Source organism: Rhopalosiphum padi, chromosome 2 (genome assembly GCF_020882245.1).
Source record: "Rhopalosiphum padi isolate XX-2018 chromosome 2, ASM2088224v1, whole genome shotgun sequence".
Classification (NCBI taxonomy): domain Eukaryota; kingdom Metazoa; phylum Arthropoda; class Insecta; order Hemiptera; family Aphididae; genus Rhopalosiphum; species Rhopalosiphum padi.
Window position 1 is genome coordinate 61,675,311 of NC_083598.1, and position 18,921 is coordinate 61,694,231.

The window sequence follows — 18,921 nt, forward strand, 5'->3', positions numbered from 1 at the left end:
CAAACAAGTGTATGACACATAATTTATTACAAGTTTAGACACTATATGCGTAACATGTGACCAAACCCAGCTGTGTCATGCGCGGGGATTCAGTTAATATGCATACCAATGTTAGAGATTACGTGGAAAGAGATTTTCACTACTGTAGGATTTAACACCAAAAGGTTTTAACAAAACAATATAAACTTGAAGTAGGGTACAGCATGTTATACTTTAAATCTTTTATATATATATGTTTTTTTTTACTAATTAACAATATTACAATTAAAATAATATAATGTTATTGAACCAACAAACTAACAAGTTAAAATTCATGAAAAAAAATATTATGTAAATAAATCGTTTTATTTAGCTTCAGTTGTAGTAATTCTTAGTAAAATGTATTTCTTCCTTTACTGAATGTTTTTGTTTTCACCATGGTAATTACACCATGCTTTACGTGCAATTGTTTTTTTCCTAGTACCATTATTTTACCGTGAAAACATTACAGGGTAATCACATTGACCGGAAATTTATACTTACACAAACATATTTTTGTATACTTACACATTATTAATACATTATTATTCATACATTTATTAAAAATATCACAAAAACATATAAACCATACTATATATACAATATACTATGACATACTATGAAATCGTGCATAAATAACATTTTCGAATTAATTTATAATATTTAATTTAAGAAATAAACATTATTGATTAAAAATAGATATCAATAAAATACATTTTATTTTAATTAATTGTATTCAAAAATAACTTTAAAAAAAAGCTCAGTTCATATAAAAATGTTGTTAGAAAACATGTTAGATTGTAATCTTCTCAATAACATTTTAGGTGAGTAATTTTAAAAATATTAAACATTTAATGATTAAAATGATTGAGATAAACGTACTTCCTTATTTCTTAAAATAATATTAAGGACACAATGAATAAAAATAATGGCTCATATCAAGGTAATACGAATTTTTGGTTTGTTAAAATTAATTATATTTTTTTAGACAAACAATGTTATTAAGACAAAAATGTTTAAAATGTTGGTGGTAGATATAATACTTAAGTTAATATATTTACATTACGAACAGCAGAAACCAGACAATAAAAGAGTTATTATGGATATAAATAATAAGGACTTTACGAAATACATGTGTATTATGTCGAACGATCAAATAATAATATTTAAATTGGCGTTCAAAGATCAAACAGCTTACAATTCTAAAAATAAATCCTAAATATCTAATTATAAATATATATATATATATATATAATATTATATTTAATTTATTCATTTATTTTGACAGTAACTTTAGTAGAGTTGTGTTAATTCAATTAACTTTTTGTTTTATAAATTGTGATCCTTTTTGTGTATGACCTTGAGTTGCAGATTTCTAGTTTTCGTAGTGTTTACACCTCCTCATTTTCTTTAGATTTTTTTTAATTCCCGATTGGGTCTGCTGAACATCTGATTACTCTTATTGTCAATGGTACCCTTTTATCCTTTATTATTGTAACCACGATGCAGAATATTCGTCATTTGCTATATATTTCTCATTTGCTTTGCTGCTTTTTTAGTTGGTTTCTTATCTTCAAGGACACGTATTTGCTCTAATTTTTTATATAGTTATTTTCAGCTTCATCTAAATTGATGACAATAATCTACTACTCACTGATTCTCCTTTTCAACATGCAGTCTTCTTCTGTGATCAGCCACATTGCTTCATTTTATTCTACTACCTCTTCAAAAACTTTAACTTCCATCAGCACTACCATCACACAACTAATTAAAAAAAAATAAAACCCTTATCTCTAAATCTAACTTAACTAACACTGATATTTTACTAACTATTTTTAAACTAAGTAAAAAGAATTTTGCGTTTTAATATTTTGGTTTATTTTTCAAATACTTTTACCACTTTTCCATTGTTATGTTAGAGAAATTATTTAAAAAAAGATATGTACTCAGTGTACACCTGCATTAGTTTTCTATATTAACTATACTTGTTTTAGATGAAGATAATAGTAAATAATTATTAATCATACATTAGGAAAGTATTTTTATTGAAATTTAATTAAAATATGTACATGCTATAAATATATTTCTTAAAATATTTACTTGATCTGTAATTTTTTCTTGTGGTTTTTAAATATATTGTAATAATACTAAAAAAAAATATTTGTTTAATGTACGACATTTATGATTTTACTAAAAAGTTTAAAATTAAACATAATATACAATGTCTTATAGAACCTTATTTCTACCTATAATATTTTCCAATGAAATTAAATACAAATTCACAGTTTTAAAACCAATCACTTCAATAGCAATATAAAAAAAATACACTTGAGCTATTAATCAATAAATATTGCTACTAATCGCAATGAATTGTACACAGTGGCAAAAATATACTAATGTGTGCCGGAAATTAAACTTTCAGAGTGTATATTATGTATCTATGCGTTTCCACGTTTTCATTTCAGACGTACACAGATGATGTTGAATTGTCGAGTGTATTACGTCTTGGTGAAAATATATCTCCTCCTACATTAAAGATGCTAATGATATTTGAATATAGAATATTCCAGAGACAAACTTGTGTTGCTTTTTGATCTCTGAGAGTAACTATGTATAACACAGTACATCCGCCTCTTAAACTTTCAATTTCAGCTAGTCAAAACGGTCCTATGTCCACATAGCTGAATTCAAATATATACCGTTGACATCAACTCTAAAATCTTGATACTGTGCTATATATCTTTTATGAAATCCTACGTCAAAATAAACAGTTACTTTATGTAATCTGCATGGTTAAGTTAGGTTATATTTATTTAGTATATAAATAGAATTTTTTCATTAAAAGATAATTGTTTAACCTCTGATTAAAAGAATCTCTTAATAGATTAAATTTAATTCAAACATAACCCTCGCCCACATTTTTTATATCGTTATGATAGGAGTAAAAGGCATTAGGTGTTCGATATTATTGTACCATTGTTAATGTTATATATTTCACAGAATGATATGACTCGATTATTATAATCTTTCGATTGCTATTTGAAATAAAAACTGTATTCAAGAATCATTTTCGTTTTTATTTCGCAGTGTACACACGATTCGACAACGACGTATTGGCACCGACCGGCGTCCGTACGTTACAGTCCGGGTCTCAGGCGATTTATCGAGCTCAATCAAATATCCGACAAGATAGGTTGGTCAGACTTCCGGCGAGGCAGCAGTCTGCCATCGGTGCCGTCGACCGCCGGCACAATGTTCTCCAAACTTAAATCAGGCACGTCGTCCGCAAGCCAGGGCGCACAGGTGTTGTCCACCAACAACATCCTCAACCTGTTCGAGGTCGGTAAATTTGTGTGCTCAGCTGGCCCAGAGCTCATATGGAAGGTATACGAGGGGTTCCGAAAACCAGATGGAAAGGTAAGTCGAAACGGTGGTCGAATGTATAACTACATAAATCGTTAAGTGATGTACGCTACTTATCGATGTCGGTAGAATGGATATCGACACAAACGTTTAACGGACATAATTTGAATATAAAACACTTCAAGTTATATAATATTATCCACGTAATATGTTAGAATATTAGATGCCGCTAAGTAAGAATGAAAATTTTCTATTTTTTTAAAATAAAATTTACTTAATGCATTTTATAAATCAAACTAACAATGAGTATCAAATAAATATTCAAAATTATTGAGATGAAAGATATACTATTAAATATTGTATTACATAATAGTTAGTTATTATAAAGTTAAAGATGTATGAAATAGGTACTAATATTTTGAAAATAACGTGGTTTTTTAGGTATTTTTTTTTTTATGTAATATGAGTATAAATAATAAATTAATAATATTAATACTATGATATTTTTTTTAAATAATTTTTGTTGAAAAATATAAAAATAAAGAATAAGCGTTAGTTTTATATATTATTGTTATACAATAAAACTTTTAAATAAGTACACAATAAGTCTTAAAAACCTCATTTAACTTTTATTTTTTATATAAAATGTCGAGTTGTAGAACACATACAGTCAACAAATATTTTTTTATTGTTATAGTTCAGAGAGTAAAAAACAATTATAATAATTATAAATAATATATTTGTATAGTGAAAAATGTTGAGAATATTTACTTAAAAGAATATTAACTCGTATTTTAAAATAGTTTATGGAAATCCAATTATTTTACTTACAGGTTATAGTTATATTAACATATTATAATTTTTTCAAATAAATAATATTACATTGTTTTAATGTATTTTTCTTTTAGTTAGGTATTTAATTTAATTATGTTTATCTTATTATAACTAATTAATTACGTCTTATTAAATTACTTGGCAAGGTTGTCCTGAACCAATAATTTAACTTACTCTTTAAACATCATTGATATAAAAAAATAACTAATGGATTAAAATCAAATAAATCCTATTTAAATTAATAACCACGAAAAAATAAATTAGGCTCTGTTGAGTTATGTTAAGTATACATTAAGTAAGGTATATGCAATATAACCAAACAATTGACATCTCCTGACACTTTCAAAAGTTTACTATAAAACTAACAAAACTATCATAAAATATATACAGGTGCTTCAAAAACTGATGACGAAGTTGACTTCTCAATGATATTCCACAATAAAGCACCGTTGTGTTAACTTCTCAATAGATGTTAGATTTTCAAAGATGAAGAAACAGCTATCCCTAAGGCAATACAAACTATAACCTATGAAAAACAAACGAAATACTTATATAACATTCAGTGAATCGCAGAGTTCAGAGTTCTCTAAATAATGTTTTCAGCAATTCAATAACATAATAAATTATAACAAAAAATCCAAAAAATAATATTGGAATCATTAAAAAATAACAAATAAATAGTTATTATATGATACCGATATAGATACCATCATGGTCCATATGTTTTAGGGGAATTGAGAAATTAAAAAGCTTAAATAGCTATAGCTAAAAATAAGTTTCCTAATATCAGTCAATCGTCTTTCAATTATACTCGTATATAAAATGAACAAAAACAGTATGTTGGAAAATAGCAATATTTATGTAAAAAATAAGCCGCAAATTAATTCAAATTAAAAAATATATCAGATGAAAAATTCTAGTTTCAAAAAAATAAATTATATTAAATCGCTTATGGAGAACATACACTAGCTGGTTACTTATAATATACTCTTTATGGCAAGAGAAAAAACTTCTTCATATGCGAATCATGTGGTGTCGTGATAATTGTATGGATATTTTTAATCAAACTCAACATTTATAAAATAATCTCAATAATTTCTAAACTGATATATAATATAACCATCGAAATACCATATTAGAACCAGATCAAGATGACAAGAACAAAATATTAATTTTTATAAAACAAATCAATATATAAATTATCACTATATTATTATAAAGTTGTTTAAAAATGTAGCTAATGGACATTATAGACACATAAATTATTATAAAAATCAATAAATAAAAAAAATATTATAATATATATATTTTACATTACACTTCAGCTGCACTATGCTTATATTAATAATAGTAGTTATTAATATTTCAAACTTTTTTTTTCAATAGTACAATAATGAAATACAAATTATTATTTTTCTTTTAAACTTTGGTAAATTAAAATAATTGCATAATTTATTATTCATTGTATTTTATTTAACCGTAGGTAATATAAAAAGTGATATTAAAAAAAAAAATTCTGTTGAATACTGGCTACTAACAATTGTATAATATATAATAGAATGACTTGAATGTAAATAATGAAAAAAATCAATAGAAATCGTTAAGAATATTTAATTTATTGATTCATACAACATATTATAACAAGTAAAAAATATATACTATATAGTCATAAATTCAATACATTTTTTTTTTAATAATAATTTAAAGGATGTATCTTGGTGTGATTAGTTGTTTTGTACTCTAACTAAAAAAATAAAATAAATCCGAATCACAAGTTAACTATAATTATATCTAACTGACTTTGTTATAAAAAAATCAATTAAAAAAAAAAATTAATTTGCATCTAAAGTAATCATTGGTAAACGGATATATGGAATACAATTTGGAAAATATTATTCATTTTGATATGCAATTCGGATGCATTGAACATTAAACCTGGTCAGGTTATTGTTTCAGATAAATAGAAGAAAAATTATTGATTTAAATTGTATTATAATCATAATACTAAAACTAAAAAATTTTGTTTTATTCATGGAAAACTATTTATCAATTATTATAATATGGTACGTGAGTGAACTAATGGAAAACATTTAATTTAATATATAAATATATATATAATTCGCTATTGCTTTACGTTAAAAATTAAAAATCATAACTGAAATATTTTACGTAACCGTCATAATGAATCCAATAAATTAATACATAAATATATACATATATTTGATTAAAATTAAAATAGCGGTAATTATACATAATATATAATATGAATCATAAATCTATAATATAATAAAATTAATTGTTATTGCACTGTGTAAAGTATCTGCATTGGTGTTTTCTGCTACCACATTATATAAGCAAATTTTGTGTATTCCAAAATTATACGCCCCAAGGATAAGCCAAGCTTATAAATAAATAAATAAACAATGTAAAATAAAATAATTTATGCAGTCATAAGTAAAATATAATAAATTCAAAAACGACATCACTACACGATTATTTTAAAGAATCACAGTACATCATCTAATGTATATTATCAAAGAAAAAAATGTTATATTCTTATTAATTAGATAAATATTGTTTTTGTTTTTAAATAGAAATTAAACTAATTAAAGGTTCAGTAGTTTAGGTGCTATTCTTTTAAATAAAATAAAAATACTACTTTAATGACTCTAGGTTTATAAGATTTAAATATATGTGACTCATAGAACTTTTACCAACTGCATACGTAACTTAGAAAGTGGTGAACTTTCTATGTGAATAAATAAGAATCTTACATCTTTTAAGACTATTAATTATTTATTTTAAAAATATAATTTTTACTAGCCTGATTATGTATATTTTATTGAATTAGCTTATAAATAAATTATATTTAAAAATGTATCTATTTGTATAATCACAGGAACTATAGTCATTTTTTGAGTTTAAAATAAAACTATTATTTTTTAACCATGCGTTTATAGAATCTTTTCACTGTAAACTTTTAAAATTACTTTAAGTATACTATTTTTTAACAAACTATAAGACCAGTCTAAATCCAAGAGGATAAATTATAAACCATACCAATCATGTCTGAACTACATAATTAAAATATTTAACTTAACAATCTATTAATTAATTGTTAAACTCCAAAGAATTTTTAATGTGAATCATAACCATTTTTTTTACTTATTTCTAATAAACCGTTTATTAGTGAATTAAAATGAATTTATGAATAAATAATAAAATAGTAATGGATACTTAAAAAACTTTGAAATTTTAATTTTCTGCTATTACTATGAACCAAACACCATTTTCTCAGATTATTTTAATGAGATCTGTAGCAATCAGCATCTAGTTACATGGTTACTTTCAACAATTCAAGTATCCTATTTAAAGTATCCTATTAACCATTAACGTAACTATGTATGAAGGATAATATCATACCATGTCATAAGCTTTGATACAAATGGCATATAGGTAGAAGGGAACATAATATGTCCTTGTTTAATGATGTACTAGTGTGGTGATATTTAATTACAAAATATCGTCTAGACATTTTTAAATATAGTATTTATATTATTTTATAACACACTACTATACAATATTTTTATATTATATTATACATTTTGTATATATTTACAAATATTATTATGGTTTTAACCATTTTTAATAATTAAATGTGTTTTCTATTTTTATTATAAATGGCTTAACTGCTATACTTAGTTACTTAATTACTAATCAATTATGAATAAAATGTATAAAAATAAACTTACTAAAGTAATTAGTTCTTTTTTCTATGCAAAATTAACATGGGTTATGCAACTAAGTTTTAAAACACAAATACATATCACTTTTAACTGTACCAACTTTTTAATTTATTATAGTACACCATTAAAAATCAATTTGAGAATAAGTGTGTAAATATGTCTATATCAAAAACCCTCTAATTTAAATCATATGTAAATTATATCATATATAAACCATATGCATGAAAAATTATGCAAAACAGTCAATCAGCATAGGTATAAATAAAAATAAAAATTAGATTAATTTATTATGAATTTACTTTGGATGAAATACGATATTATAAGTTAATTATATTGTCAAATATCTTATGCAATAAAATAAAATCTACCAATGCAATATTAAAATATGCTCTATATATTTACAAATATTTGTGTTTTATGTTCGAGAAAACTATTAATCTCAGAGATTAAAAAATATCTAAATTAAAAAAAATATATAATAAACCATTGATACTTTATGGTTATTTGTAAATTAATTTTGAGTTATGTTATAAAATAAAAGATAAACGAAAAATGATTACTTAAACTTATTAGTTTAAAATCATGTGTTCAGTCGATTGTCTGATTCTTTGAGATTATAGACTATTAATTTACATAGTCATTATATTTTTATAAATTTACTGATTTTATTTTAGATTAATTAATTAATTTTTTTAAAGAACGCTTAATTGGAAATGTATTAAATATACTGTAATATATTGTTTATATGTATAATTTAATAAACCATTAAATTAATACCATATTTGTTAAATTTAAATTATTGATTTGATTTTAATGTTTTATAATTCAAATTTAGGAAAATTCTAACCTTTTTAGTGTAATATTTTTAATAATTAATTGATTGTATCAATATAACACGAGAAAAAAAGTATAACATCCATAGTCTATCTTATAATGTTCAAATAAATCATCTCGAATTTTTTTAAAGCAGTTAATGCAAATACCGTTATCAGCATACATAACATAATACATAACATATACATAACTTAAAAACAATTTTCGTTAATATCAAAAAAACATCCAAGAAGTTGTTCTTATACAAAATGTAATCTCATCTCAACTTAAAATTTATTGTTGAAAATCAACAACCACTGCAGTGTACGTACATTAGTATTACGGGCATACTCGAAAATACTGTTACCATGATCCACGATGTGTTAAATGTGAGGAAGATCACTTCTCAGATTCTTTTGCCAAGTCACGCGACTCTCCAGCCAGATATGGATATCAGAGTAATGACGATATCCATCATGTTAGTTATAATGTTGTCCTGATTATAAAAAAACTTAAAGTTTTAATCGTCGAGAAAAACGAGATCCTTTCATATCTACCTACTCCTTCAACCCCCCATAATAATCTTACAAAATTCACTTTTAATGCCACCTCAGCCAATTCATCCAATGCCTATATTATTTTCTTTGACCAAAATCATTCTCAATATTTTTCAAATAATAAAACAATATTAACCACTTTTATCTCCGAATTCGCAAATATCGTAAAACCTCTCTTTTCTCTTTTTACTTCATTATTAAATAAGAACCAATCATAAATATTTCTACTCACTACATTTACAGCATCTAATATTGTTAATTATTATTTTTAATTATATATATTCTGCGTTCCTTATATTATGTCTTGTAGATTTTATATTGTATATATATTATATGGATTTTATCTAATAGTATTATCAAACTATTCACATTATGTACCGCATATTGGTTTCGTATTTTGTTTTATTACAATTAATAATTCATTTTATAGTTTAGAATCTAGACTCTTAATTAATATTATATACTGTTTATTCATTTCGAGCTGTAATAGCACTCCTAAAAGCTAAATAAAAAATAAAATAACCCAAATATCGTTTTCGAAGATTTATGAATGCGCGATTACTGATTATGTTACAAAATAAAAAATATTCCTTATAAAACTATTTGATGTTTGCAAACGTGTTTCATAGTACTGACTACTGGTGAAATTAAAACTATGCTTTTAACATTCATTAAATATTAAAATATTATCAAATGACATTGGTTATTGAACCGAAAACTCGTCAGTTGCAATATTTGATGTTCTAAAGAGCTTTTAAATAAAAACGATACTTTATAAAACTTATTAGGTTTGATTTCAGAATTTCAGATTATTAGTTATTATTTATATTTCGTTACAACCTAACTACAAGAAATACAATATATTATTTATAGGTATACATTTTTTTTTGACATATCACTGAAACTAAATTATTTATAATATTATCTTAATGTACAATAAGGATTAAGAATATCTATATAAGAAGAAGAATAAACAGTAGTTTATCTATTTTTAACTGCTAACAAGTGTGGGGACCATTTGTCAAAAGCTATTATAGGCTTAATAACATAAAGATTTTGATAGTATAAATTACAAAAATTACACTTTTTTTATCTGAATTGTATATTATACCACGTACAATAATTTGAATAATATAATAGCAAATATTCATATTCTACATTCTTATTTCATATGCAGAGTGTCAATATATATTTAATTGCTGTAGATATGATGTTCACTGAAGTGATTATTTTTTTTTGTAAATCATTTACTATTCTATGCGTTAGAGCACTTAATTTTATTTTATTCAAAATAACTATTTTTATGTTTGTAATTTATAAAAACTAATACCGAAAACTAATAACTGATACCGAAGATACCTTTATAATATTATATTATACATAATGTATTTTAGAATCTGTTTATTAGTAATTGGATAATAATAAAATATAACAAAGCAATTAGGTATGTATCAGAATATATTATGTATTTTGTACTGAATATAAATGTGTATTTATTATATAATTATAATTTTAGAATTATAATAATAATATAATAATTATTCGATTGTCAATGGACTCAAATTTATTCCAATGCAAAACTCTTATATTTCCACCTCATATAATTTCAACCGGGATAATGGTATTTCGGATAATTGATTTTCAAAAGCTGAATCGGATAGAAATAAATGGTAATACTGACAACAGGAAACGATACCATTATTATGCTAACGATATGCGGTGCGTAGAAATTCGATTCATCGGTTGACTCTTGTATCAGTTACATAATTGACTAACGGGTTTCAAATAAAATATATGTGAAGAACTTTGACGACAGTAAGCATGAATAATTTGTCATGCGCGTTGTTATCTTACATAATTTAGACCAACAGTTTCAACGCGTCGCGCGTCGAATAAAAAAAAATATTGACATTATTTATTAATAACTGAAAATAAATCTCTACATATAACAGAAACCAAGAATGATAAAACATAATAATTATGCATTATAATTATTATTATAATCTCATGTTTATAAATCGTAAGATTCTTTAAAAAAATAAAGATGATGACGGGAAGGAAATTTTGAATAAAAATGTTTAGTGGTGGATGATAGATATCAGTGATGACTATACACGATCATTCTTGTAACTTTGTAAATTACTGCTGTTACTTTGGAAACTTATCTGATTCATCATTGCCATTAGTATTGTTACGCCTCACGAGTATACACGTGTAGTCTTACCTAACATACATTTATAAATAGAATAATCAATTATTCCACCACTATAGTTATAAATTACAATGTATATTTAACCTATATAATATGTTTACGTGTGCACAGGAGGTTTACAAGAATAATTATTTGCCAGTTGATATTGTTTGAAATGGGATTTTGGAAAATATGATGATAATATATTAAAAAGTCACATTATATAGTATTTTTAAGGTTTACTTAAAGTCAAATCAGAAATTAAAAGTTTTGTTTTCATGATTTATACAATTTTAAGATGGCTAATTTATGTAAATATTTTAAAAGTTTTATTAATTACCATCAAAAATTAAAATATTAACATAAGTTTTAAATTGTCCACAGGAGGTGGATAGAAGAATTAATTATAATATAATAATATGGATACTTTCGGCGGGCAAAGGGGTACGATTACAAATGCAACAATGCGTCCTGCTTTGATATATTTTAGGTCATTAATATAACGGACTTCAACTGAAATAAATATGACAAAAAATTGTCATAAACGTATCTATTTTTTCATGTAATCGGACGTATATATTTTTATTAATGAATTATGTATATACATATATATTAGTTTTTAAATCCCAAAAAAATCAATATCGTATCATATTATATAGTATACGCTTAGTAAAACGTAGCCCGGGTCTGGATGGTTAAAAAAAACTATCATGCTATACCGTACACAGATGTGCACCAAGCTTTAAAACGTGTATAGTATTTTTAGCGTCGTTTAAGGACGGTAAAAAATATGGGTACTCGTTAGCCAACAATCCGATCAGGGAAAAAAAATATAAACTAAAAACACGTCACTATCGTGTGAAGGTTGATACCGAAAATGATAAATGTCTCGCTGCGATGAACCGACCCGTGTGACCTGTGAATCCTCACTGTAAATACATACAGGCACTTCACCGTGGTGCTATAGCCCGATCGCCATTATAGTATTATACACCGCGTAAATTGTGTCTCATCCTCTCACCAGGACTAGAATTAATAATAATGATGAATATAAGTTGGTACGAGAATATTAAATGCCAGGATTATTGTTTCTGATACATTTGAATGGGAACCCGCATAGTTACGAATGATATATCTAAAAATACATTTTTGGGTTATTTAAAAAAAAATTCAATTATTTTCCTTTTGAATAAATAAAATATAATTGGCAATATTCATGATAAAATTATTTATTAACAATAGCAAAACATAAAAGTGAGTTTATTATAATATAATTATCTATCATAATTTGTTCTTAATATATTTGAATAAAGATCAGTGTTACATATATATATATATATATATATCCTTTTATATTAATTTATCTCGCCTAAAAAAATATTGTTTTAATTATCTAAAAATCGTCTTACTTAAATGAAAAATCATATGTTTTAATTATTTTATCTATAACGCAAACAATTAAATATTCCCGAGCAATATTACTGTTTTAGATTTTTAACTTAAGATGTCATGTATACATTTAATTATTTTTTGTCATGTAGTGTGAATGTTTTACCTATACCTATATTATAATGAAATTATGTAGGTATTATCATTGATGGCTTAAAAAATAATAATTATAAAACACTGGTATTTTTTTTTTACTTCCTAGTAACAATATAGATACTTGAACTAAAACATTTACACAACATTTCTTAATTTTATGTTTATAATTTATTTATTATTTTTTTATTTTAATTATTATATTGCACTCCTATCATTTAAACCTATTACCTACAAGTTGTCATTTTACTTACTTATAATTTCATAATAACGCTAAAAATCAATATTTTTAAACTACCTGTGGTCATAATTTGCTATTAAATTCCTAAGTCAGTGTGTGAAATGGAAGGAAATAATGTTTTTACGTTGGAACGCAATTCATGTAGTCATTAAATATGGCTGGTTTTTGTGTAGAGGAAAATAATAGCACGTCTACTGTTATATCGCATATAATCATGACCAAACTCGCCACATTTAAGTCAATTATTTATTGTACAGGCTGATTTAATATAATATAATATTATTAATCAATAATATTTTAAGAAAAATTTTCTATTTATTCGTTAATTTGGTTTCGTTAATTTTAACTGTTGAATGCAATAATAATATTATTTCTACATTTATTTTTTTCTGTCAATTTCATGTTATAAAACCCTTATTAATTTTAATCTCCTGATCAAGAACATATTACAATAATTATTTTCCTTTGTCTCAATTCACATCATTTTTATTTTTGATTGTTTTTTTACAATACTTTTAATCTATGTTTTACTTAACCCAAGGGCTTACATATACTTCAATTTGCACTTCTTTTAAAATGCAAATAAAGCGATTGAAGCTGTTTGAATGTAGAATAAAAATAACTAATAAGCTTGCAGTTAACTACTATTAATTATTCGTTCATTTAGATATATATGTAAATCTAGCATACATTTATATTGGATATATACGCTGTCTCATTGAATATATTCAACTTATATAGATAAATAGCTGCAAATTATTAATGAATAATTAACCAAGATAAGAAAATAAATAAAAATAAAATATAAATTATTATTTTTAGTGGTAAATTATTTATTATATTAATATATTTTTCTACCTGGGTAAACTGAAAAAAAGTTAAATACATAATAGTATAAATCATATTTTTTTTTAAAGTGCTAAAATAATAATATAGAAAATTTCGATATTACGTGGTGATGTGACGCTCGATTTTTATTACTGAACAAATTAAAATTAGTACTTAGTAGAAATAACTGAGTAAACTATATTATATAATTATGTCTTCCAACGCGGGTGCACCTTACTTAACCCATCAATAGTTTCTACATAACTCTTTTGAAATTAAAATCAGGTAAAATTGGTATTCTACGTAATCAAATGCATATTATTATTTGATACCAAATGATTATTATTTATTTAACAGTTATGATATTATATTTAAAAAACGTCAATGTTTACTGTTAAAGTAACACGTTAATGATTCATAAAACTTCTCACAACATCTCCACAGGTTGGACAAAAATGTCTATAATTATTAAAATAATGTGGTCGTAGATAAAATTGATTATAGTGTATAGGTATAACCATTAACCATATACATAATAATATACCTAGTCTATATTATTATTTATTATATCTATGGATATAATCATAGTCGCACTCTACTGTTGTCTCTGAACCACAATTATAAAACATATATAATATATTATTTATAGCTCTTAACTCTGTAATCTATAGGTAATAATAGTCATGAAAAACATATCTGTGTCAAAAAATTGATAAATATTGAAGGTGTTGTAAGTGACATACTATTTTTAGATTCTGAACGGAGTGATGAATGTATTGGTTTTACAATGATGTGTGTTTTTTTTTTTTTATTTTTTTTTTTGTGTCTGTCATCACGTTTTGGAGTAGTAATAATGCTTCGATTTTTGTCTTCAGCCCCTCTTTGAATAGGAAAATTCATCTAGTTGGTACTTTGGAGGGTCAACTGTAAAAAAATTTTCAGTAGTTTTCAAAAGCGTCGGGAAAAATCCTGAAAAAATAACGGAAAAAACGGGAATTTTTACGCATAACCACTTTTTAACAAAATCGATTTTTTGATTTTACTGTAACTCAATAACAAATCATTGTAAATACATGCAATTTTCACCAAATGTTTATATTATGGTTATCTTATTACGATTAAATTTTCAAAATATTTTGATCTTTTTTAAGCTACTTATAGACAATTGGAATTTTCGACTTTTCTAAGTTTTTTTTCTTAAAATGTCGATAAATCCAAAAAATCTTTAAAATTTAATATATTTGTTTTAAAATTGTTTAGTTTATTTAAAACCCAGTACCATATTTTCAACTGTGTAATAGATTTATAGACAGCTCGGAATACGTTTAACTGAAAACTGTTATCACTAATTAATAGGTAATTAATAATTACACATTTATAGCTAGGAGAGTATCGTCTAAAAAGTTCCAAAAAAAAAAGCAAAATGCATCAATTTCCGAGAATTACTAATTATCATGTTTTTTTCAATATGATTTCAACCTTATACAATTATACCAACGTCTATTAATCTATGAATAACATTAAATTATTTTATTTTATTTTTATTTTTATTTACATTTTATTATTCGTAAATAATATTGTAATTCATTGATATTTTAGTAACAAATTATCATTCATAAAGTTTATAGCGTGTTTTAGTATTGTAAGGGATTAAAAGTGATGATGTTCCATCTTTTTTTATAACATACATATAATTATTTTCTCATATGAAATGTTCTTTACTTCCAATATACTGATTGAGTTGGAGAAACGAGAAAAGAACTCTAGAAACAGATTTATAATAAACTAAACTTGAAATCAAATTTCCTAGTTTCTTGATTGTATCCACCTAAGGCTTAAATCATAAACATAAGTTATATTAAAATCAATTAGAAGTTGAAAATGTCCATATTATTCAATTTTGGAGAAAAAAGTATAAAATTTGATCTCAAGTAGACTTAATAAATTCATACTTTTTAGAAACATTGCATATTTCAATTTTTTTAAATCAGTTTTAGTTGTGTCCACTAGTTGATTTTTTTTTCCGAGTATTTTTTTGTGTAATCAATAAAAGTTGTACTATAAAGAAGTGTTTGATATAAGGATTAAGAAGTCAAAACATTCTTTCAACAAGTTGTAAGTTGTATGTCTTTCATCACATAACATCTCAAACATAAATATTGCTCTTCACCTGATTCAAATAAATAAACTTCAGTCTTTTTCTTGTTTTAAAAACACATTAATCAGACTACTATAATATATTATATACAATCATAGTTGAAATATTCATCATTTACGATTATTTGTTAACAAAAATAACTAGTATTTTAATTGATTGCTATTATTTCTGTGATTGGCATTTTGTTCAAAGCAAGGTTAATTAAACTCGAGTCTAACGTAACATAGGTAATGAATTCGAAAACTACATCACAGCGTCGTTTATTAATATTGTTTCTTTGAAACATACACTTTAAATTATTATAACAAAGTAAAGGTTACTGTATTCACTAGTATTATGCAATAATGTTATATTCTAAAATGCAACGCCATTATTGGACTTTGATTATGGTATTGAACATACTCTATTTAAAGGTATAGGTACTTGAATAAAATGTAAGATGATGATTCTCCACATATTAGGTTAATAAATTCCACTTTCTCTAGATAATTTACCGTGCACATTAATGTACGAATATATTATTCTAAGTTAAATTAATAATATTGTAACTATTATTAAATTTTGAGAATAAAGGTGTAACGTGAATTTTTTTATAAATAATTTAAGTTAACATTTATATAAAAAAAAATGTAGTTATTTTCAGTATTTCAAAAAATTAAAACATATTACAACATGAAACAATCCATTTAAACTTACAGCATTTACATTATATATACAATTAAATTTTTGAAATATTTATACTATAAACATAAACTATTTATTATCAGTTTAAATTATCAATATATTTTTTTTTCTATAAATATCGATAACGATGTAAAAACAAGTTTTAAAATTTAAAAGAAGGCGAGGAATTAGTTTTTCTTACAGTAACTTGAAAATATCGAAAAGTATTCACATATTTCAAAAATAATTATTTTTAAGTTAATTTATGAAATTAGATATTTAATGAAAAAAAAAACTAGTTTAGGTATTCTGTTATAATTTATAAACATATTATAATCTTACTAAATAAAAATAAATATTTAATTGCGTTACAAATATTGAAATATAACATAGTAAAATATTGTAATATCGGTAACGTAAAAATAAGAAAATAGGAAAAATTAAAGTAAATAACTAAAGATACCTAAAACTTAAATAACCAGACTACAGATATTGGGGATTCTTCCTTATATATATATATATAAGTGCTGGAAAATATAATCACCTACTAGATACAAATACTAAATTCAATTACCTTTCTCTTGATATTTTGAGGGTTCTTGAGATCGTTTATTCGAGGATTTTATCATGCACACCTTATAATAAAATTTGTATATAAACTATAATATTAATGTGAAATATATAAAAAATCATGCACCTTACATGAACCTTAGCTGTATTTATATTGTACAGTAGTAAATTAAGATAACATAAGTTAAGAACTCTAAACACGTAAAACCAAATAAATACAACTCTGATTTAGTGATTTAGCTCGCCATAAAGAGAGATCCAGTTGCCGCTCAAAAGATTCGGTGTTGAGAGGTGTTGCTAATATGACTGGTGCGTATGCACTGATGAAAAATACGACATGGTCATGCCAATCCGAAAGTGGCTAGTGACTTTATGAAAAGCCTCTGCGTTTCCATGAATCTAGCTTTCCACTTGGCGGTAAAAACCCTTGTTCGACATTCCTTTGTCCATGCTAGAACATAAGAAAGTCACACGTATTGCGTTTCATAATAAATACCAGTTTTTACGTGAACTTACAATGCAAATCGTCCCTTTCATCAGTGATGAAAATTTATGTTGAGGGTTACCGTTATCTGCGCACGACAACCTGACCGTTATTTATTTATTATCTTTAAACTGTTATACAATGATAAATGAGAATATCATTACAATATACTAAGAAATATACTCAAGCAGTCTGCGCTCAGGACCGTTTATTTCGTATACAATGATTTATCATCGAATTAAAATTGAATACATCCATTAAAGTGACTTACTCATTGGACTAGGTACACTTGATACCTACTATATAGCAAAGCAACTTTTCTTATTTTCTAATAATGTATAGATAAAATAACATACGATGCATGCTCCAGAAATAGAAAAGACATAATGGGAAAAAAATCCATCGCTTTCTATGCACATATCCCATTTAAATTTTACAGAAATTTCATTTTATTTAAAAACTAACGTTAGATACTATCAGTTCTAGTAAATAAATCGGACAATTTTTTTTTATCGATTTTTCACAATAAACACTAAATTTAACTAAACTAATCTTATAATAGTAATAAATTGGATAAAAAAAAAATTAAAGTAACCGTAACATTAATTTATTCAAGGCATTTTGTCACTCTGATCTTAGTTTCATACACTATCATTAATATTTAAATGTGTAATATTTATTTGTATAAATATTAAATACCACACATTTTTTAATATACATTTACTATTAATAAATTACATTACAAATATACCTAAAATAAAAATCTTGTTGTCTTTTAAAATTCAAAATCGTAAATTAAATGTGATGATAATAATCGAATTTTATATTATATAGATTTAAATAATGTAACGTATATTCAATAAATTAAAATATTTGTAAAATAAAAAAATTAAATACTTTATATCTAAATTTT

General features: G+C 24.3%; 1 protein-coding gene across 4 annotated transcripts in view; it reads left to right on the plus strand.

Annotated features, from left to right (window-relative positions):
• Positions 1 to 18,921, plus strand: part of LOC132920517 (SCY1-like protein 2) — a 158,165-nt gene that overhangs the window by 35,742 nt on the left and 103,502 nt on the right. For all 4 annotated transcript variants that reach the window (XM_060982969.1, XM_060982970.1, XM_060982973.1 and 1 more), the window contains exon 2: positions 3,106 to 3,435. In XM_060982969.1, the coding sequence (XP_060838952.1) occupies positions 3,271 to 3,435 (165 nt within the window). In that variant the 5' untranslated portion in view covers positions 3,106 to 3,270. The remainder of the gene's footprint in view (positions 1 to 3,105; positions 3,436 to 18,921) is intronic.